The sequence below is a fragment of the Heterodontus francisci genome, chromosome 7 (assembly GCF_036365525.1).
Source record: "Heterodontus francisci isolate sHetFra1 chromosome 7, sHetFra1.hap1, whole genome shotgun sequence".
NCBI lineage: Eukaryota > Metazoa > Chordata > Chondrichthyes > Heterodontiformes > Heterodontidae > Heterodontus > Heterodontus francisci.
This window is the reverse complement of record NC_090377.1, coordinates 101104163-101128417: the sequence shown is the minus strand read 5'-3', so window position 1 is coordinate 101128417 and position 24255 is coordinate 101104163. Positions and strand designations below refer to the sequence as shown.

At 41.3% G+C, this 24255-nt stretch overlaps 1 protein-coding gene across 4 annotated transcripts in view; it reads left to right on the top strand.

Moving 5' to 3' along the window:
• Positions 1-24255, top strand: part of armc8 (armadillo repeat containing 8) — a 127428-nt gene that overhangs the window by 86917 nt on the left and 16256 nt on the right. For all 4 annotated transcript variants that reach the window (XM_068035733.1, XM_068035735.1, XM_068035732.1 and 1 more), the window contains 2 exons: positions 4053-4202; positions 8132-8227. In XM_068035733.1, the coding sequence (XP_067891834.1) occupies positions 4053-4202; positions 8132-8227 (246 nt within the window). The remainder of the gene's footprint in view (positions 1-4052; positions 4203-8131; positions 8228-24255) is intronic.

Genomic DNA, 24255 nt, shown 5'->3' with positions numbered 1-24255 from the left:
GGAATTCACTGCCCGGATTGGTGGTGGAGGCAGAAACCCTCAACTCAAAAGGTACCTGGACATGCACCTGAAGTGCTGTAATCTACAAGGCTACGGACCAGGTGCTGGAAGGTGGGATTAGATTGGGCAGCTAGTTATTTTTTCAGCTGGCGCAGACAAGATAGGCAGAATGGTCTCTTTCTGTGCCGTAATTTTTCTATAGTTCCAAGTGCTTGACTAGTGCATAAAGGGTCCTTTTTTTCCTGTCAGATATCCCAGTTAATTTGAAAACGTTTTGTGGCAGGAGGCAATTATGACTGGATATCTTCGTTGAGACTGGATTCAAACTTGAGTTTCCTGGTCAGAAATCTAAACCAGAATACACTTGTAGACAAACCTGTCTAATGAGGTTGGCATAGCTTTTTATATGCTATAAGAGAGTGAATTGGATGACCTTGATTGTACTTATTTATCAACTTGTGGATTGCCTTTTCCACTCTAAGTTGGAACATCAGAATTTGTCTAGTGTAAGATAATGCATTGTTAAATGTGGATCCCTGAGATGATTATCCGACTGATACAAATTTCATTGCAGGTCAAAAAACAGTCCTGACATGCAATGTTCTATTTCATGCCTATCTGAGCATTGTCACTTTAAAAAAAAACCTTCAAAAATGATGTGTGTGATTTAGCTTTCAAACTTTGCTGAGTTGGAAATAATTATAAGCCTTGCAACTCTTCTATGTTGAGGTGACCTTGCTCCAAGCTGTGCTGCTTGTCATGAAACCTGCTATGACCATATGTGCCTGGTTGGAGTGTTATTTCCTCCATGTATTCACTTATTTAGGCATGGAGGGACAATGCCTGGAAATGTAATATTTTGGATTTGCATTTGTTGCCACTGAGTATTCTGAGAGTGTAGAAAGCATCTGCTGTAATGTAACTGTCTCAGCCCATCCTAGGAAGGGCCCAGTTCCCTCCTCTTCCCTCCAGTGAGGTAATCTATTAACTGTGGACGTATAAAGGTTGAGCCATGGCTAGCTAGCTCATTTTAAACCTCTGTGATATTAATAAGTTGGTGACTAGAGTAATGCTGATATTGTACATTTTAATTTTGAGAAAATACTGGATAGAATTCCACATCAGAGATGAGGCTGAACTAAAAGCTTTGGGATAAAGGTAGAAAATTAAGAATTCAATAGTGAATTGGTTGGATAATCGAGACTAAAGGGTAGTGATCAACAGTAGTTCGAAATTGAGAACTGAGATTATTTCCTTCGGGTGGTTCTCTGTTGCTCTCAATGGGAGGGTTAAAGGTGGGCAGGAGCCATGGGTTCTGGACAGCTAAAACTTACATTTGACTTGATCATAATTTTACAGAAGCAGTGAAGCATGGTACATGGTATTGACATTGCAGTCCTGTTTGGACACCAGATTTGTATGACATGAGGGTCCACTCATTTCTTTTTCTGTTTTTGCTCCCATTGCCTACTGTAAGTAAAGGAATACTGAAATCTATTTGTGAGTGTCAGTTGATCTGTCAACAATGTAATTATTTTACTGGAAATTATGGTAAAATTTTTTAATTTGTTGTCTGGCATATTTTGCAGAACAATTTCTTTTACAGCACTTAATAACCATATGTCATAATGTTCTTACTGAATCTTGCAAAGGAGATAAGAAATAGGGATGTTAAATTCCAGAAAGCTTGTTGTGGAACGATGATGCTCGAGCCTATCTTTATTCAGTTTCACATTTATTGTACTGTGTGAAAGGATTACAAACATGTAGCTTCTCACTCAAAACCTTCCACCAGTCTCGGTAAGAGTCTCCTTATAAGTGCTCAAGTATGACCGCAGTTAACGCCCTCTACCTGCATATAATTAAACAATTGATACACAATTAACAAGGGGTAGGTGTAGACCGTTCGGCCCCTTGAGCCCATTTCGCCATTTAATAAGATCATAGCTGATCTGATTGTGGCCTTAACTCCACTTTTCTGGCTTGCCCCCCCCATAACCCTTGACTCCCTTGTAGATCAAACAGTTGTCTAACACGGGCTTGAATATATTCAATGACCCAGACTCCACTGCTCTCTGGGGAAGAGAATTCCAAAGATTAACAACTCTGAGAAGAAATTCCTTTCAATCTCTGTCTAAATGGGTGCCCCCTAGCTCTAGATTCCCCCATGAGGGGAAACATCCTCTCAACATCTACCTTGTCAAGCCTCCTCACCTCCTTATCCTTCCTTCCTATCCTTCCGAAATGTCAAATCCCCATGAATATTTAATAGCTATTGTATCATACCCATTTATTTCTATTTGTGCGATCAGTTTATCCATCTTGTTACGAATAAAGAGCCTTTAATTCTGTCTTTTTACCATTTCTTCCCTCCTCTGACCTTATTTGCTGGAGCACTCTTATATTTGTACGCTGTATCCCTTCCTGTCACACTCTGGTTATCATTACTGGTATTGCTACCCTGCACCATTATCTTGTCCTTTCTCGTCAGCTTCCTAAATTTTCCTCACCTGAGCCCCCCCACTATTTAGTTTAACGCACTGTCTACAGCCCTGGTTATATGATTTGCCAGGCCACTGATCCCAGCGCTGTTAGAGCTCCCTCTTTCCCCAGTACTGGTGCCAGTGCCCCATGAATCAAAACCCATTTCTCCCACACCAATCTTGTGCCACGTATTCAACTGTCAGATCTTATTTACCCAATGTCAGTTTGTTTGTGGCTCAGGTAGTAATCCAGAGATCATTACCTTTGTGGGTCCAATTTTTAATTTAGGCCTGTGCTGCTCATACTCCCTCAGCAGGACCTCTATCTTGGTCCTACCTATGTGGTTGGGACCCACATGGACCACGGCAACTGGATCCTTTCCCTCCCACTCCAAGTTTCTCTCTAGCCCCGTGATGATGTCCTTAACCCTGGCATTGGGCAGGCAAGACAGCCATCTGGACTCGTGCTCTTGGCTACAGAGAACAGTATCTATCCCTCAAACTATACTGTCCCCTACTATTACATTCCTTTTTACCACCCCTCTTGAATGGCCCCTGCACCATGGCGCTGTGGTCAGTTTGCTCATCCTCCCTGTGATCCCTGCTCTTGTCCACACAAGCTGCAAGAACCTTGTGCCTGTTGGACAAGTGCAAGGGCTGAGGCTGCTCCGGTGCTACCTTCTGGATACCCATACCTGCCTCTGAGCTGAAATTCCTCGAGCTGCAGACTCTGTAGATGTGGTTGTTGTGGATCATATTGGTGTCCACTAGCTCTCACATGCTACAGCTGCAACACATCACTTGCCCTGCCATCTCTAGTGTATTTTATTTAATTAGGTTTCAAGTTTAGAAATATCACTGATAATATATGTAGTTATATTATGTATTTAACTAGTTAAGTTACAAATTTAATACAATACTGATATCTCCCAAGTATCAGTTTAAACTACTGCCCCAGTTTAGAAAGGGTAAAAACCTTAAAACTCACCCATCAATCACCTACCTGCTCACCTAATTAATGCCTCTGGGCTTCAGCTCTCATGTCTCTCTGTCTCCAGCTCCCTCTGTTGGATCAGTGCTTGTTCTGTAAAAGACCATAACAGTACATCCTCCCTCACCTATACCGAATTCCCACACTTACTAAGTTCCTGAGTTAACCACTCTGGCGTGCAGCACTCAGTCGAGCAGAACTTTGTGCTACTTACTTAAAGGTTGTGAAATAAAACCAATATTATATATAATATAATTTAACTTTTGTGCTATGTACAATCTGATATAGGAGTTGACACTAAAAGCATTTGTTAAAAAAAAAGTCTGGATTTTATTTTTGAAACTGGTGAAGGAATGTGTTGCACATGCATCACATTGGTTTCCTTGTTTTCTTCTTGTGCTCACCCCCGCATACACCTACATATTTCTACAGTGCATATGCTTTTGAAATACAACAGGTATATTAGAGGGCAGCCTTCAAAATTTAGGAAACTTGCCATTTAAGATACTACAGATCATTTTTCCAGCAATAGACGACAGGCCAAATGCAGTTTAAATCATCCAGTTTATTCTTTTTAGAATATGGCTTTTCAAGCTGATCAGAAGATAAAGACAGATATTTTGAGAGGACTGAGTACGGAACAACTCTTCAGATTGCTCTCGGATTCAGATGTGAATGTACTAATGAAGACTCTGGGGCTCCTCAGGAATCTCCTATCCACTAGGCCTGTACGTATTTGTAATTTGAATGTCAACAGTTTTCCCTTCTAACCAATCTCTCTCTGGTTCTGAGCATTGTGATGTCTAGCTGCCAAAATGGCATTTACATTTGGGACCACAGCTCTAAACGGGCAAATCCACGTTACTGTAGATAATTATGAAGTGCTGAAATCAACCAAAGGATAATTGTAACTGTTTCTGAATTTTAGGTTCATGGTCAGTGACATTTAAAAGATTTGCACCTCTAAAAAGTGTACATGTGTGTAACATTTTACAAAATTTACAAAGTTGTTCTTTCCACACATCACCTGGTTCACTTTTCAGTTTTAAAGGATGAAATGCCTGCTTCCCTGAAGCACAGCACTAAATGGAACATTTATGGTTTGTTAAGCAAGACCCTAAGACATTATTTTGTATGTATTTGCAGATAGCCATATGTATATAGATCTGTATAGAAGTTATACATCGCTGTAAACAGTATTTCCAGGAGCAGTCCCATTCTTTGGTTCTGGGGAGTCTTGAACTTTTGTGTGAAGCATGTTAGATATGTTATTTACTTGATGTATAAAAATGGATTGATATTCCCTCATGAATTTCAGGAGTAACCATTTCCCATCTGACTTGATGCATGAGAAGCAAATGCATTGCTTTTCATTTTAACGTTGTCTTTTCTCTACTTTCTTCTCATTTGGGTCTCCTTGTGTCCCATTATCCCAGCTAAGAGGACAGGCATGCAATTTACTTACCTGACTTTCACCAATACTGATATGAAACTGCTTGGAGCTTAGAAGAAAGTGGCTATTCTTCCACCCTCTGCTCACCACCTGCAGCACAATTGAATTTGATAAGCCCTGTTCAAGAGGGTTATAGGGGCATACTCACAACCTAGGAATTCATGCAGCAAGGGATTGAGATTCCAGTGTTGTGCAAAAAATAGTATTGTAACAGTAGTTGGTAAGTCCCTATGTGAAATCTGATTTTCATTCAGCACATTAAGATGCTTAATATTTATAGTCCTAATCCTCTCCTTGTATAATGGCATTTGCATTATTCAGAGATCATAATATTTCCTACTTTTCCTATCTATTAGAAATAATGCTGGTAGGACTGAATAATTCTGAACTTCACAGTAGAATCTTAGGAATTACATATCAGAAGATGGACAGCATCCCATCAATCCTCGTGCCTGTGTTACTTCTTCAAATGGAGCTTCCTATTCTAATTCCATTACCGTACACTTTCCCTGTATATTTTTATATTCTATTTCAAGTGCTTATCCAGTTTCCTTTGCTCATAGTCTGTGCCTGGTCAGCCCCTCGTAAAGAATTTTGTTTTCTATCAACCCCCATGAAAATATTTTGCTGACTTCCCACTTTGATCTTGTGATTATCCTGATCTGTGTCCCCTTGTTAAAATCTTTGACTACTTTCTCAAAACCGTTCATCATTTTTTTGTTTGTGGTACCCTTTCATGCCTCTAATTTTAGAATGCACAAAATTGCCTGAAGTTATTTGGGGCCCAACCAATGTTTTTTATAGAAGTTTCAAATCACTTACTTGCTTTTACGATCAGTGCAGCAGATATAAAACCAAGAATCCTGTTTGTAGTCGATCAGTCAATTTAAAAAATAATCACTAAAATAAAAGCAAAATACTGCAGATGCTGGAAATCTGAAATAAAAACAAGAAATGCTGGAACCACTCAGCAGGTCTGGCAGCATCTGTGAAAAGAGAAGCAGAGTTAACGTTTCGGGTCAGTGACCCTTCTTCGGAAAATAATCACTGTAGTGCTAATTAATTACATTAAAGGAATTTTCCTCCACATAAGATCAGATGGTAGGTTGTTCAACCTTGCCCGTCTTAGAGCGAAGACCAAAATACGGAAGGTCCTCTTCAGGGAACTCCACTTTTCTGACGATGCTGCATTAACATCCCACACTGAATAGTGTCCGCAGAGACTCATCGACAGGACTGCGGCTGCCTGTAACGAATTTGGCCTAACCATCAGCCTCAAGAAAACGAATGTCATGGGACAGGACGTCAGAAATGCTCCATCCATCAATATGGGCAACCACACTCTGGAAATGGTTCAAGAGTTCACCTACCTAGGCTCAACTATCACCAGTAATCTGCCACTCGATGCAGAAATCAACAAACGCATGGGAAAGGCGTCTGCTGCTAGGTCCAGACTGGCCAAGAGGGTGTTGGAAAATGGCACACTGACACGGAACACAAAAGTCTGAGTGTTTCAAGCCTGTGTCCTCAGTACCTTGTTCTATGGCCGCGAGGCCTGGACAACGTATGTTAGCCAAGAGCGACGTCTCAGTTCATTCCATCATCGCTGTCTCCGGAGAATCCTTGGCATCAGGTGGCAGGACCGTATCTCCAACGCAGAAGTCCTCGAGGTGGCCAACATCCCCAGCATATACGCCCTACTGAGCCAGCGGCGCTTGAGATGGCTTGGCCATGTGAGCCGCATGGAAGATGGCAGGATCCACAAGGCCGCATTGTACAGTGAGCTCGTCACTGGTATCAGACCCACTGGCCGTCCATGTCTCTGCTTTAAAGACGTCTGCAAATGCGACATGAAGTCTTGCGACACTGACCACAAGTCGTGGGAGTCAGTTGCCAGCGATCGCCAGAGCTGGCGGACAGCTACAAAGGCGGGGCTAATGAGAGGAGAGTCGAAGAGACTTAGCAGTTAGCAGGAAAAGAGACAGAAGTGTAAGGAGAGAGCCAACTGTGTAACAGCCCTGACAACCAATTGTATCTGCAGCGCCTGTGGAAGAGTCTGTCACTTTAGAATTGGCCTCTGTAGCCACTCCAGGCGCTGCTCCACAAACCACTGACCACCTCTAGGTGCTTACCCATTGTCTCTCGAGACAAGGAGGCCAAAGAAATAACAAAATTGAGGAAACAAATGTCAAGCAAAATACCTTACTTTCCTATTTTACTTCACATTTTATCATTGTTCATTTTTATACTACTGTCCAGAATGAACGTCTCTAGAGACAAGAATCCTGTTAGAATTTCTAGAAACTGTTCGTATCAGTTTCTATATATTTTTTTATTCATTCATGGGATATGGGCATCGGTGGCCAGGCCAGCATTTATTGCCCATCCCTAATTGCCCTTGAGAAGGTGGTGGTGAGCTGCCTTCTTGAACTGCTGCAGTCCATGTGGGGTAGGTACACCCACAGTGCTGTTAGGAAGGGAGTTCCAGCATTTTGACCCAGCGACAGTGAAGGAACAGCAATATAGTTCCAAGTCAGGATGGCATATGGCTTGGAGGGGAACTTGCAGGTGGTAGTGTTCCCATGCATTTGCTGCCCTTGTCCTTCTAGGTGGTAGAGGACGCGGGTTTGGAAAGTGCTGTCGAAGGAGCCTTGGTGTGTTGCTGCAGTGTACCTTGTTGATAGTACACACTGCTGCCACTGTGCGGTGGTGGAGGGAGTGAATGTTTGTGGATGGGGTGCCAATGGATCCTTTATCCTGGATGGTGTCGAGCTTCTTGAGTGTTGTTGGAGCTGCACCCAGGCAAGTGGAGAGTATTCCATCACATTCCTGACTGGTGCCTTGTGGACAGGCTTTGGGGAGTCAGGAGGTGAGTTAGTTGCCGCAGGAATCCTAGCCTCTGACCTACTCTTGTAGCCACGGTATTTGTATGGCTACTCCAGTTCAGTTTCTGGTCAATGCTAACCCCCAGGATGTTTTATAAGTGTAAAAGTTTGTGCAAAGAATAATTCTGGTTAAAGGTGTCCCCTAGAGTCTAGTGTAGCTTCTGTAGACTCTTGCAGCTTTTATTTCATCACTGCTGTGCACAACCATTGATCTGTATCACATTTATTTAGAATTGTTGTATAAAGTAATTAAACATTGTAGAAAAGTCTGCTCGTTTTAACATTGAGAATATATAATGTGTGTCTTTTATATTGCCAGCACATAGACCAGATAATGAGCACTCATGGAAAACAGATAATGCAAGCAGTGACCCTCATCCTTGAAGGGGAGCATAACATTGAAGTTAAAGAACAGGTAAGTTTCATTTTTCTTGGAGACATTTATGTTAAAATATGCTGAAACATTTTCATTTGAATATATATCTTGAGTATACTGTCAATGCAAACAGCCTGCAGTTTATCAGTCCTTTCGACATGGAATATCCAAGCTTGAATTAGATATTAAATCTAACTTTCAAGTGATTTGACGTATTATTAATGCAGTGTACTTGCCAAATGTGGATTGCATATAGATTCCATATTCTTTTAAGAATAGATGAAATGGCAGTTTTAACACTTCCTTTGGCTGCAGTCTTTTTAAACACACTGTATGGAAAGAGGGGAGATGGAATGGATGACTTCCACTTTTCACCTCTCAACTGACTGTAGACAGTTTTAAAAAAAATGTTGTTTTAGTTACTGAGTGTTTTAGAGGTCAAATAAACAGGTCTTCTCGTAGGATTAAAAGAAAGATAAATTATTTATTAAACAATACCCTAAAATATTTGCAACCTCACTCACTCATATGCACACACACACTAGAAGAGATAGATAGTGGTTAGAGGATAGTGTACATTTAAGTCCAGTTGTTGTAAAAAGAGTTCAATTTGAAATCTTGGTTTTCCGGGAGGAATTTTGTAACAGCGGTGCAGGCATGGTATTCCTTTTCTTGGTTCACTGAATTATTGCAGACTTCCCTGATTAAGACTCTGTCAAAGTCGATGACAAGAATCCTGTTAGAATTTCTAAGGTGGGGAATTTTCAAGATCACCTTGCAGTCTTTTCCTCTGTGTTTTAAAGATGTTACAGGCAGGGTCTTCTTGGCTGGATAGGAGCTCTCAGCTTCCTGGTTGGCTGGCTTTCTGTCTTTGTCTTTCAGGGAGTTCTTTTTTAAGAGAAAATCTTATTAGGCTTGGTTTTGGTCAGGTGACCATGGATGCTCTCCCCTGGTGTGTTCATACAATATCTTTGAATGTGTGTCCATTGTCTCACAATGGGGTTTGAATGTGGCTTATCTTGATAAAGTGGTTGTTCTGTCCCACCTATTATCTTGACTTTGAATCCGGAGTCTCCCTATCTGCGAAGGCCATTGTCAGCCTAATTCTTGAAGATAGGAGCCATTTAGCATTGAATGGCCTGTTTAGAATTTTAATGTGCCTTCCCCAGGTCTAGTCTTGACATGATGATGGGTTTAGTCTCCAATAGTCACGATGTATATTTGCAGTACAGGAGAGGTCACCTGACCTTTTATTCCATCTTGTCTGCAATAAAAGTGTGTCCATTTTTTGGAGTTTAGTTCATCAGTTTATTTTTACAGTTCATAATTGCTCCAGTTCACTTCAGTTCATAACTGTTCCTTGCGTGAGCATGACAATACTGATACTGGATAAATTGAAATATGTTAACCTGCAAATTGTACCACACCTACAAGCCATAGCCTATCTTCACTTGGTCTCTGTTCATTTTTCTTTCCAAAAGGATAGATCTATTTCCCAAGGATAGACTAATCATTTATATCTTGTAGTATTTTACAAACTTAAAAATTATTTTCCCAGAATTTTACTCCAGCATATTACAATGGTGCATTTTGCTTATTTGCAAGGGCACAAATTGATACATTGATTCTGCTGGCATAGCTGTGCACTTGATCAGAATGGTTAGCAAAATAAAACACTCAATACTTTTGTGAGTTATGATTGAGCATCAAGTTTTCTGGAGTATTAACTAGATATCCATGTCACTTTGTGATGTTTTGATGCATTATCAATTCAGTGCTTTTGCATTACAACAACTGGGTATTTATACCTTTAATATAGAAAAATGTCCCAATGCAGTTACACACAGCCCTGACAGCTAGCCAGCTAGATTCTGGACCTAATTGTCAGTCAGCCAGCTGGAACTGGACCTCAACTGATCCCCTGTTGTCTGACTCAGCTGACCCCAATAGTCAACGTTGGGCAGCATCTGTGGAGAGAGAAACAGAGTTAACGTTTCAGGTTGATGATCTTTCATCAGAATTCTGCCTGACCGGCTGAGTATTTCCCAGCATTTTCTGTTTTTATTTCAGGTTTCCAGCATTTGCAGTATTTTGCTCTTGCCAATCAATCAGGCCTGCATCCTGACCACCAGTCAGTTGGGCCCGGGGTTCCTTTGACTCACTACCAAGCTTGGACTTTGTCCATCATTCCTGTTGAACATTGCATCACTCTCTAACTACACTCCCATCTCCTCCCTGCTCTCACCTGTCTTATACATCAAAGACTATGGACCCTGACGGCATCCTTGCTGTAATACTGAAGACTTGTGCTCCAGAACTTACCGGGCCTCTAGCCAAGTCGTTCCAGTACAGCTACAATACTGGCATCTATCTGGCAATGTGGAAAATTGCACATGCATGTCCTGTGTACATAAAGCAGGACAGATCCAGTCTGGTTAACTACTGGCCCATCAGTATACTTTCAATCATCAGCAAAGTGATGCACGGTGTTGTCAATAGTGCTATTAAGAAGCACTTCCTCAATGATGCTCGGTTTGGGTTCTGCCAGAGCCACTCGCCTCCAGACCTCAATACAGCCTTGGTCCAAACATGGACAGAAGAGCTGAATTCAAGAAATGACATGAGAGTGACTGACCATGACATCAATGCAGTGTTTGACCGAGTGTGGCATCAAGGAGCCCTAGCAAAATTGAAGTCAATGGCAATTGGGGGTGGGGGGGGGGGGAGGTGCGGTGGGAGGGGGTAAACTCTCCACTGGTTGGAGTCATACCGACCACAAAGGAAGATGATTGTGGTTGTTGGAGGCCAATCATGTCAGCCCCAATATATTGCTGCAGGGTAGTGTGCTATGCCAAGCCCTCTTTGGCTGCTTCACCTTCCCTCCAACATAAGGGCAGAATTGGGGATGTTTGTTGATGATTTCACAGTGTGTTCAGTACCGTTCACATGTTTAACTAACTTGCTGGAGATTTTTGAAAAGGTAACAGAGAGGGTAGTTGAGGGCGATGCAGTTGATGTGGTGTACATTGACTTCCAAAAGGCATTTGATGCAGTGCCGCACAACAGACTTGTGAGCATAGAAAATAGGAGCAGGAGGAGGCCATTCGGCCCTTGGAGCCTGCTCCACCATTCATTATGATCATGGCTGGTCATCAAACTCAGTAGCCTGTTCCGGCTTTCGCCCCATACCCTTTGATCCCTTTAGACCCAAGAGCTATATCTAACTCCTTCTTGAAAACATACAATGTTTTGACCTCAACTGCTTTCTGTGGTAGCGAATTCCACAGGCTCACCACTCTCTGGGTGAAGAAATTTCCCCTCATCTCAGTCCTGAAAGGTTTACCCCGTATCCTTAGACTATGACCCTGGTTCTGGACTCCCCCACCATTGGGAACATCCTTCCTGCATCTACCCTGTCAAGTCTTGTTAGAATTTTATAGGTTTCTATGAGATCCCCCCTCACTCTTCTGAACTCCAGCGAATATAATCTTAACTGACTCAATCTCTCCTCATACGTCAGTCCCGCCATCCCAGGAATCAGTCTGGTAAACCTTCGCTGCACTCCCTCTACAGCAAGAACATCCTTCCTCAGATAAGGAGACCAAAACTGCACACAGTATTCCAGGTGTGGCCTCACCAAGGCCCTGTATAATTGCAGCGAGACATCCCTGCTCCTGTACTCGAATCCTCTCGCTATGAAGGCCAACATACCATTTGCCTTTTTTTACCACCTGTTGCACCTGCATGCTTACCTTCAGCGACTGGTGTACGAGAACACCCAGGTCTCGCTGCATATTTCTCTCTCTGTTTATAGCCGTTCAGATGATAATCTGCCTTCCTGTTTTTGCTACCAAAGTGGATAACCTCACATTTATCCACATTATACTGCATCTGCCATCCATTTGCCCACTCACTCAACTTGTCCAAATCACCCTGAAGCCTCTCTGCATCCTGCTCACAATTCATCCTCCCACCCAGTTTTGTGTCATCTGCAAATTTGGAGATATTACATTTAGTTCCCTCATCTAAATCATTAATATATATTGTGAATAACTGGGGTCCTAGCACCGATCCCTGCGGTACCCCACTAGTCACTGCCTGCAATTCAGAAAAAGACCCATTTATCCCTACTCTTTGTTTCCTGTCTGCCAACCAATTTTCTATCCATCGCAATACACTACCCCCAATCCCATGCGCTTTAGTTTTACACACTAATCTCTTATGTGGGACTTTGTCGAAAGCCTTCTGAAAGTCCAAATAAACCACATCCACTGGCTCCCCCTCATCAACTCTACTAGTTACATCCTCGAAGAATTCTAGTAGATTTGTCAAGCATGATTTTCCTTTCGTAAATCCATGCTGACTCTGCCCGATTCTACCACTGTTCTCTAAGTGCTCTGCTGTAAAATCTTTGATAATGGGCTCTAGAGTTTTCCCCACTACCGACATCAGGCTGACTGGTCTATAATTCCCTGCTTTCTCGCTACCTCCCTTTTTAAATAGTGGGTTACATTAGCTACCCTCCAATCTGTAGGAACTATTCCAGAGTCTATAGAATCTTGAAAGATGACCACCAATGCATCCACTATTTCTAGGGCCAATTCCTTAAGTACTCTGGGATGCATACCATCAGGCCCTGAGGACTTATCGACCTTCAATCCCATCAATTTCCCCAACACCGTTTCTCTACTAATACTGTTATAGCTCATGGAATAAAAGGGACTGTAGCAATGTGGATACAAAATTGGCTTTGTGACAGGAAATGGAGAGTAGTGATTAATGGATGTTTTTCGGGCTGGAGGAAGGTTTATAGTGGAATTCCTCAGGGGTCAGTTTTGGGATCCTTGCTCTTCCTGATATATATTAATGACCTAGACCTAGGTGTACAGGGCACATTTTCAAAATTTGCAGATGATGCGAAACTTGGAAGCATTGTGAACTGTGAGGAGGATAGAGTAGATCTTAAAAGGACATAGACAAGTTGTTGGAATGGGCAGACAGGTGACAGATGAAATTCAATGCAGAGAAATGTGAAGTGATTCATTTTGGTAGGAAGAACACGGAGAGACAATATAAAATAAAGGGTACAACTCTAAAGGGGTGCAGGAGCATAGGGACCTGGGTGTATATGTGCATAAGTCATTGAAGATAGCAGGACAGGTTGAGAGAGCGGTTAATAAAGCATACCGTAACCTAGGCTTTATTACAAGAGCAAGGAGGTTATCTTCAACTTGTGTCAGGCACTAGTTCGGCCTCAGCTGGAGTATTGCGTCCAGTTCTGGGCGCCACACTTTAGGAAAGATGTGTAAGCATTGGAGAGAGTGCAGAAAAGATTCACAAGAATGGTTGCAGGGATGGGGAGCTTCAGTTATGAATGTAGATTGGAGAGGTTGGGGCAGTTTTCCTTAGAGAAGAGGTGATTTGATAGAGGTGTTCAAAATCATGAGGGGCCTGGACAGAGTAGATGCAGAGAAACTGTTCCCATTCGTGAAAGGATCGAGAACAAGAGGGCATAGATTTAAAGTAATGGGAAAGAGAAGCAAAAGCAACAAGAGGAAAAACTTCTTCACACAGCGAGTGGTTAAGGTTTGGAATGCACTGCCTGAGAGTGTGGTGGAGGCAGGTTCAATCGAAGCATTCAAAAGGGAATTAGACTGTTATCTGAAAAGGAAGAATGTGCAGGGTTACGGGGAGAAGGCAGGGGAATGGCACTAGGTGAATTGCTCATTAGGGAACTGGTGCAGACACGATTGACCAAATGGCCTCCATCTCTGCTGTAATAATTCTGTGATTTCTGAATAGCATCGTGCAAACGCGTGAACTCTGTCACCTCAAAGGATAAGGACAGTAGGCGCATAGAAACACCACCACCTGCAAGTTCCCTTCCAATCACACACCATCCTGACTTGGAAAACTTTTACTGTCACTGGATCAAGATCCTGGAACTACCTCCCTAACAGCACAGTGGGTGTACCGACACACATGAACTGCAGTGGTTCAAGGCAGTGGGTCACCACCTCCTTCTCAAGGGCAGTTAGGGATGGGCAATGATGAAGGCTGGCCAGCGGCACTCACATCCCATGAACGAATAAAAGAAAAAGAAGAATCCTTCCCTCCCCCTTACTGTCAACTCTGGAATGCCACAAGTTTCTATTTTTGAATCCTTTTATTCCTTGTTTACATGCTTCCCCTTGACAATATCTGTCGTTATGGGCTCAGCTTCTATATGAATACTGAGCTTACCGACCTCTACCTTAACTCCCCCATGACTTGACTGCATCATCTCAATGTGCTGTCTGACTTCTTGGCCATATCAAGTTTGAAAAATTCTGCCTTTTACACAACTTAACACCAGCAAAGCTAAAGTCATCCTGTTTGGTTCCCACCAAAAGCTTTGCACCCTAGCTTGTGAGTCTGTCCCTCTCAGCTGCTCACTCTGCTGCATGTGATAGTGTGAAATCTTGGCGTTCTGTTCAATCATAAACTGAGCTTCTAACCCATGTACTACAACCAAGACTGCCTTTTTCCACCTCTGCCGATTCATCGACTTCTGCCTGTACTTGATCTCTGCCGTTGCTGAAGCCCTTAGCTTTGCCTTCATTTCCTTCAGACTCCGCTTCTCCAGGTTCACCTTACATAAACCCCAACTTGTCCAAAACTTTATTAGAGTTATAGAGTTATACAGCACAGAAACAGGTCCTTCGGCCCATCGTGTCTGTGCCGGCCATCAAGCACCTAACTATTCTTATCCCATCTTCCGGCACTTGGCCCGCAGCCTTGTATGCTATGATGTTTCAAGTGCTCATCTAAATATTTCTTAAATGTTGTGAGGGTTCCTGCCTCTACCACCCCTCTAGGCAGTGCGTTCCAGACTCCATCTCTGCATTGCCTTTATTTCCCCTATTCTTACTAATCGCCATTGGTTCCATGACCAACTAGGTATTGAATTCGAAATCCTGGTTCTTGTTTATCAAACCCTTCATGATCTTGCTCTTCTGAGTATGGCCTCCTTTGTCTCCTCCCTTTTCCTTCAATCCGCCATCGGAGGCAAAGCTTTCAATCATCTTGACCCCACACTCTGGAACTCATTCTCTAAAGACCACTTACTGCCTTTCTATTTCTATCCCTGCCTTGAAAAATTTCTCTTTAAGCATTCCTGTGGTTCTCACCATAAACTCTTCTGCTACTGCTTGGCATACATTTTTGCCTCTGTGAATGCCTTGGGACATGTATTATGCTAAAGGCACTATGTAAATACAAGTTGTATGTTCAGGTTAAAGGAGGCAGATTGAATAAGAGTGGTCATTACAACATAAATTATTGATTATGCAGGTGGGGCTGCAGAAAAACAAACCTGATCTTCAGGGTTTGTTAATCTTTTAAGATAAGTTTGCAAAGAAAAATTAAAATTGTTGAAGACCTAAGCATCGTACATGTGGCTGATAGCATTTTGAATGTGTGCATTCTTACCATTGCAGTCTTTTTCAAAATTTGATTCCAAGAATAAGAGTATGAAATTGTCTTGTTTTAGGACTCAGTGTAATTTACTAGTAGTATGCTTTGTTTTTCTTCTTTACCTCCAAGGCATTTAAAATATCTTCTCCATGTTTGAAATGAGATGGGGTACAAGATGGGGTACAAGGAACCAAAACAAAAAATACTACTAGTAATTACGTATGTAGATATTTTAAATGATAGCTGGACTTAGATATGTTTACTGTTTTAAAAAATATATACTTTTAAAACTGGATCCAATTTGGATGGCACAACCTTTTTTTTTCCAAAATGGGTAGCTTGCTGCTAAATAGAGCTCTAAATGTATTGTCAGGAATAGTGTTTAGGTGCTTTTTCATTCACTAAAGGCTTAACTCTACATTTCAGCTTTCAAGTTTTCTTTAATTTGATGCTTCTATAGAAGTAATAGTTTGTTTTTCCATTTTCTAGTCTATGTGTCTATGTTTCTGCAGTGACCTATCGAGGCAATGACAGAACAGAAAATGCTACCTTTATTCACGATTAATAAACCTGTTTTCAGGAATCTGCTCTGCTCAGGTTATTTTTGGATTTAATTAATGAGATCGCTAAAACTTATACCAGAAAATAAACAAATATTGCTTTACAAAGTTCATTTCATACTTTAATTTAAATTGCTGGTTGACATCAATAACTGCGTTCTTAGCCATTTTTTATTTTCCAGACTCTCTGTCAGCATGTGTTCCGTTTGTTTCCCTGCCACTATTGCTTCAAGGGAAGTATTAAAAGCAGTTGTTGAAATATGGACCATAAAATTAATATCTGTCAACCTGATATGGAAATGAAATATAAAATAAGTGACAAATCTGTCATTCCTAACCAATAAAGAGAAACATTTGTAGGTTCAGCTTGTGCAAAACATTTGAGGCCTGTTTGGACTCTACACTCTTAAAAAGCAAATATATAGCTGCGTTAATGACTGTCTGCTTCCACTGTATTTGAGAGCTGGGGTGTGGTGATTATTAATGTGTGATTACAGTATATAACCATTATGTGCTTACACCATGCAGTCAATACTGATGGAAGAAAGAAAAATCTTCCCTTTTTTTGTAGAGCAAACTTCTAACTTGAAAAGCTAGGATTTTTGTTGTAACATTTTGCTTAAGATAACGTTTCTGAATTGCAAACATAATTCAAAAGTTGAAGAGGTTGTGTTGCATATACTAGGATAAAATTTTTGCCTTGCAGAAATGGACAAGGGGAATTTGGGGTGTAACTGGATTTATTTAGTTCCTGCTTCAATAACCCACCAAAAGACATTGCAGACTTGGTGACCCTTGCACTTAAATAATATGTGGGTAAGGGCTAGTGCAGGTGGTGTCCCTCTTGCAAAACCTGATCTCTCTATCGACTTTTCTTTGATAATCTTCATCCTTTTTTAAAAATTTATTTGCCTGTCATATTTTCCCGTAGTTGTTATAGGGATCTGCTTAAGGACAGGTCATCTGCTCATTTCTCCATGCATCGTGATCGTGCGCTTTCCTCTTCAGTTGCTTATAGAAGCCTCCCATTTTCAATTTCAAGTTGTCTAACATCATCACTCACTTTCTCTCTCTTGCTCTACATCTCTCTAAATCTTCCTTCAATGACCTCCTTCACCAAGTTCTCATGCCTTAGAATATGGCCAATCCAACCTTGTTTCCTTTTAATATTCACTAACGATCTATCCTCCTCCACCATCCTGATAAGTTCTTCATTGTTCTTGTGTTCTCTCCAAGTTACCTTCTCCAGAACCACATTTTACAACTTTCTAGACTTTGGATGTCTGCTTTTCTCAAGGTCCATGTTTTAGCCCCATACAAGAAGACACTTCACTTCAAAGCACAGTCTTGATAATTCTTTTCTTAAGATCTCTATTCATTCCGAAACTGAGCGATTCCTTATGTTCCCATAGTGCTCTCCTTTATTGCTGGTGTATTGTGTGCAATTTCTAATCCTTAACCTGTGGCTTCCCCTATATAATTCCCAGTGGAAGGAATAAGTATACCAACTTACTGCAGGATTTGACTGGAAGCCACTTTGGATTCAAGTGGCTTTGCATATCCTTGTGCAAGGTCATGAGATGGCACTACAGATTCCTCTTCCACATTCATGTTTGTGATGACTGGTGGGTCCTGATTGCTTTCTGTTGCATCAGCATGTGGGAGGAAAATTGGATGACAAATTGGATTGAATGATACAAATGTGCCATTATGTTGAGAGACAAGTGTCTCACAAGTGCCTTCTCCAACCATGACCTTGCTGCTGGCCATTACTTCAACATGGCCAGTGATGGGCATGGGAGCAGACCTCTGGGCATCATTGAGTTAATGAAGCCTACATTACTGTACAGATCCAGCTTAGTGCTCTCTTACAAACTTACAATTTACTTAATTGTTCAAACAAGCCACATCTTTAGGTGGTGTGCTGTTTATTATATAGTAGGCAACTATATTGTGCTGTGGCCCATAATCCTAGCTATATTAAGCCCTTTTTACTGTCCATTTGAGTATTGTTGACCAGTCAGCAGCTCTATTTATGTGATTTGATGTTTCAAAGTATGTATTCATTTAATAAACAAAACAAGGTAATTTTGAAGAAGCAGTATATTGAATGCATCTTGGAAAAGATTACCTGAAAAAGCTAAACTGAACTTACGATCAGATGTCCAGGTCAAAGCTATTATATCTGAGTATATCTTACCAGTGTTCCTAAGAACTGTATCATTCAGCAAATTAGCTGTAAATTAATTGAAAAATTGGGAACTGGTTTATTTTTTGCAATTTAATAGATTATATCGATTCTATTGTTCCTACAAAATGTACTGTTGAATTTAAAGTCTGGATATCTATCTTAAGAATTACATAAACCGTTTTTCCATTTAATTCTAGTTCTACTTAAATGAGTTTCACCTATCATGAGGCTAATGAAAAATAATTTATCTTAAGTAATACAGGTTTTTGGACTGAAAAAAATTTGCAATTTGGGAGGAAAATAGGTGTTGGAGAAAGCAGTTATTTTAATGAAGCCCTGATTTGTGTTCTCAGATTTATTTTTTTGGGGAGGTGGGCAATAAACAAAATTTGATGTTAAAGAAAAATGACTGAATACGTTATTCACTTGGAGTTATTTAGTTAAATATAGATTATCAACTGATTTTCCCTGACCAAGAGGTAGCATGATAAAGACTGCAAATGTTGTAAAAGGTTCAGATGAAGATACGCAGATGGCAAGGGAGAAAATTAAATGCTTTTGCACAAATGAAAGGAGCATTAAGAATAAACTTAGAATTAGGGATAAAGGTGCCTAATATCAGTAAAGTGATGGAAGGTGTCATCAACAGTGCCATCAAGCGGCACTTGCTTAGCAATAACCTGCTTAGTGACGCTCCGTTTGGGTTCCGCCAGGGCCACTCAGCTCCTGACCTCATTACAGCCTTGGTTCAAACATGGACAAAAGAGCTGAACTCAAGAGGTGAGGTGAGAGTGACTGCCCTTGACATCAAGGCAGCATTTGACCGAGTATGGCATCAAGGAGCCCTAGCAAAACTGAGGTCAATGGGAATCAGGGGGAAATCCCTCCGCTGGCTGGAGTCATACCTAGCGCAAAGGAAGATGGTTGTTGTTGTTGGAGGTCAATCATCTCAGCTCCAGGACATCACTGCAGGAGTTCCTCAGGGTAGTGTCCTGGGGCCAACCATCTTCAGCTGCTTCATCAATGACCTTCCTTCAATTATAAGGTCAGAAGTGGGGATGTTCGCTGATGATTGCACAATGTTCACCATTCGTGACTCCTCAGATACTGAAGCAGTCCGTGTAGAAATGCAGCAAGACCTGGACAATATCCAGGCTTGGGCTGATAAGTGGCAAGTAACATTCGCGCCACACAAGTGCTAGGCAATGACCATCTCCAACAAGAGAGAATCTAACCATCTCTTCTTGGCATTCAACAGCATTACCATCGCTGAATCCCCCACTATCAACATCCTAGTGGCTACCATTGACCAGAAACTGAACTGGAGTAGCCATATAAATACCGTGGCTACAAGAGCAGGTCAGAGGCAAGGAATCCTGAGGCGAGTAACTCACCTCCTGACTCCCCAAAGCCTGTCCACCATCTACAAGGCACAAGTCAGGAGTGTGATGGAATACTCTCCACTTGCCTGGATGGGTGCAGCTCCAACAACACTCAAGAAGCTCGACATCATCCAGGACAAAGCAGCCTGCTTGATTGGCACCCCATCTACAAACATTCACTCCCTCCACCACCGACGCACAGTGGCAGCAGTGTGTACCATCTACAAGATGCACTGCAGCAATGCACCAAGACTCCTCAGAGAGCACCTTCCAAACCCGCGACCTCTACCAACTAGAAGGACAAGGGCAGCAAATACATGGGAACACCACCTCCTGCGAGTTCCCCTCCAAGTCACACACCATCCTGACTTGGGACTATATCGCCGTTCCTTCACTGTCGCTGGGTCAAAATCCTGGAACTCCCTTCCTAACAGCACTGTGGGTATACCTACCCCAAATGGACTGCAGCAGTTCAAGAAGGCAGCTCACCACCACCTTCTCAAGGGCAATTAGGGATGGGCAACAAATGCTGACCTAGCCAGCGTCGCCCACATCCCATGAATGAATAAAAAAAGTAGTTTTTGCCATTGGATCACAGGCAGGTGGTTGTCAGTAAAAGATGAACATGAAGTGGAGTCAAGAGGCTGAAGCATGCTTTAGAGAATACAGAGTAAGTTTTTAATGCAAGGAAGAGGGCTGCAGGTGATTGCAACATAATGAGGATTTCAATGTCACAGAATAATGTAGACAGATTGGTGGCAATCAGAAGGAAGTGGTGAAAGCACCAGTAATTTCACAGAGGTGGTCAATCCTATATCACATTCAGTGTTTAGCAATTATAGGATTTGATCGATAAACCTGGAAGTTAGTGAACTGATGGGTTCTAGTGAAAATTATGTAGTTATATTTATTAGAATATATTAAATGTTAAAAGTTAAGACCAAAGCAACAATGTAGATGTAATTAATTTTAGAGAGTAAAATTTAGGGCGATGTGAATTTCAGGGAGAATTGAGTGAGAAAGAATTAGAAAGTAAAATAACAGAAGAAAATTGTTTATCAAAAGCTACTTGAAGGGATGTGAGAGCTCGTGTATTTCCATGAGAAAAAAAATCAAGGCCAAAACCTTATTGGCTGAGTAAGAAGGGCAAAAGCAGCTTAATGACTAAGCAGATTTTTTAAAAAAGATACTAGAAAACAAGAGTAGTGAAAACTGGTAACTGAAGGCTGATTTATAAGAAGCAAGACAATAATGGAAATGGAAAGGCAGATGTTGGATAGCAACGAGAAGGATTTTTTAAAGCTTTGTGTGAGTATGAAGAATATTAAAGGGTAGATAGGCTGCTTAAAGAATAATTTGGCTAAAAATATTATGCACGATTAGGACATCTGGTGTGTAAAATGAACTTAGTCAAGTAAGTCTTCACTGGCGAATATTGTGAAGTGATCACAATTCCTCATTTTAGCACAGAGGTCTATAACCTCTGTACAAGTCAGAATCATGTTATGGTAAAACTTGATATAGTATCTACAAAGCACTTATAGTAGAAAGGTGAAATCCTAGAAATTCCAAATAAAATTTCAAAATTTGCCAATGATACCAAACTTGGAGATGTGGCAAACAGTGAGGACGATACCAAACGACTGCAGCAAGACATGGATTGGCTAGCAGAATGGGCAGACAAGTGACAGGTGGAATTTAATACAGAGAAGTGTGAAGTGATGCATTTTAGCAAAAAAGGGATATGGAGAGGCAATGTAGACTTAATGGCATAGTTCTAAAGAGTCTGCAGAGACAGAGGGACCTAGGGGTTCATGTGCATAGATCTTTGAAGCTGGAAGGACATATTGAGAGAGTATTTCGCAAAGCATATGGGATCTTGAGCTTCATAAATAAAGGTATTGCGTACAAAAGCAAGGAAGTTATGCTGAACCTTTATAAAGCTCTAGTGAGACCACAGTTGGGAGTATTGTGTCCAGTTCTAGGCACCACACTTTGGGAAGCAAGTGAGGGTCCTTGAGAGGGTGCAGTGGAGATTTACTAGCTTGATACCAGGGGTGAGTTTTTTTTTAGCTGCAAAGTTAGGTTGCAGAAGCTGGGGTTGTTCTCCTTGGAGTAAAGGAGATTGAGGGGAGATTTGATATAGGTGTATAAGATTAGCAAAGAAAAGCTTTTCCCATTAGCTGATTGTACAAGGACTAGGGGACATAGATTTAAGGTTTTGGGCAGGAAATGCAGAGGGGATGTGAGGAAGAACTTTTTTACGCAGAAAGTAATAATAACCTGGAACGCTCTGCCTACAATATGGTGGAAGCGGAGATGATCAATGATTTCAAAAGGAAATTGGATGGGTACTTGAGGGAAATAAACTTGCAGTACTATGGGGATAGAGAGGGGGAATGGGACTGACTTGATTGCTCTACAGAGATCTGGCATGGACTGAATGGCCTCCTTCTGTGCCATTATGACTCTAAATGACAATTGAATAAGAAGTAGTAGATAAGATCAAATTTTTGGGAGTTCCCTAACCACAAAGGTTGTGCCTGATCTGCCTAGCAATGTTCGCTCTAGGCTGCGTGGCAACCTGAAAAGTTCCCGCACAGGCCATGCACAAGTCAACCTTTTTAGGTTACCATGCAAAAATGAATCTACAGGAAAAACAAATTAGGGTATGTTGCCGAGCAAATGCTGTCCCAGTATTCACAGAGGTTGGTTATGACTGGGAAGCATTGACTCATTGGGCTAGACAAGTAGAGAATGCTATCGATGTTCATATGAAGATTACAGAGCCCATTGGGATTGATAAGGTGTTGGTATGTTTTCGGAGTAATACGCTATGGTTTGTTATCTTCTGGAATCCTTGAGTAATTTAATTTGCAATTATAGCCTGTGACTGGTACATGTATGGTATAAAGCAAAGGCCACAAGACTGAATTATACTGCAGACTGCAACTTCCCTGGTAGGAAAGAGCTGTCCACTTCTCCCTCAGTTACAGCTTTTTTTTTAAAGATTAAAAGTGCAGGTATCAATATTCAATTTCTTGTAACATTAAGAAAAATCATTACTAAGTTAATAAAATGCCATGAGATCGATCCAGCTAATGGATATAAAGGTACTATTTGAATAAAAGCAGTTAGTTCTCACAGTTACGCAAAATGCTGGAAATCATAAACAAAACCTGGAAATGCTGGGCAAGTCAGGCAGCAACTGTAAAGAAAGGAAGAAGGTTAATGTTTCAGACTCAGCCCTTCAGGGTTCTGATAAAAAGCTGTGCCTGAAACGTTAACATTCATGCTGTCTTTATAAATTCTTTCTGACTTGCTGACTGTAGGACTTTGTTTGTTGGCCAGGTAACTCGGAGAATAAAAACATTCTCCCCTCAACCAGCATCACCACAAAAACAGATTAATTGGTAATTTATCTCATTTACTGTTTGTGGGACCTTGCTGTGTGCACATTGGTTGCTGCATTTCTTGCATAACAGTGACTGCACTTCAGAAGTAATCCTTTTCTTGTGAATTACTTTGGGACATCCTGAGGATAGAATACGGCACTATATAAATGCACACTGTTTCTTCAAATTTGACTTGCAGCATGCTACCTGGTATGAAGCCCAGAGATGTGAGCTGCTCTCCTGGAGAGAATATCTTATACTGTTTAACTTCAGGATTCAAGATTGAAACTTCAGCTCAATGATAACAGACTTTGAGCCAGCTTTGAGTCAGAAGGTGATGAGTTCAAGCCCCACTCTAGAGACTTGAGCACATATTCTAAGATGGCATTTCACTGCAATACAGTGGGAGTGTTGCAATATTGGAGGTGCTATCTTTTAAATGAGGCATTAAAATGAGGCCATGTCTATCCTCTCAGGTGGATGATAACGATCCAATGACACAATTCAAAGAAGACCAGTGTAGTTCTAACGTAAAACCAAGCACAAATGTTTGGTTATTAATTATATTGTGTGCTGGAGCTTCAATGTACCATTGATGTACAGAAGTTTTTTTTTGCTTTTCCTTTTTGTGCCTTGTTGGGGCACAATGGCTCCTTCATCATTTCATCCAAATGGCCAGTCTTCATATGTGAACTTGGTTAGTGAGTACTAACAGACAGTTCAACAGTGGCTGGTATCACCGTGAAGCAAAATCCTGTCCTTATCTGTCATTCACACACATGCATCTGCAGAAAATGAAGAACAGGAAGCATGGCTATGTTAAATGAATCCAAGCCAAATGGTGAAGAATGAAACCAGACACAGATCCTTTTCTTGATAAGTTTATTCACAAAATGCAGCATTACATATCTCTGTCTCCTTTCCGCCTGTGTCCCAGCTGCCTGTCTTTATATCAGCTGAGTCCTTAATCAAACAATGCCCTTCACCTGTGTATCTTAAACAACATAATTAACGTACCAATAACAGCTATTTTTCCCGCCATTTTTACCATTCCCACAGCTGCTTTAGTTGAGATCAGCTAAGC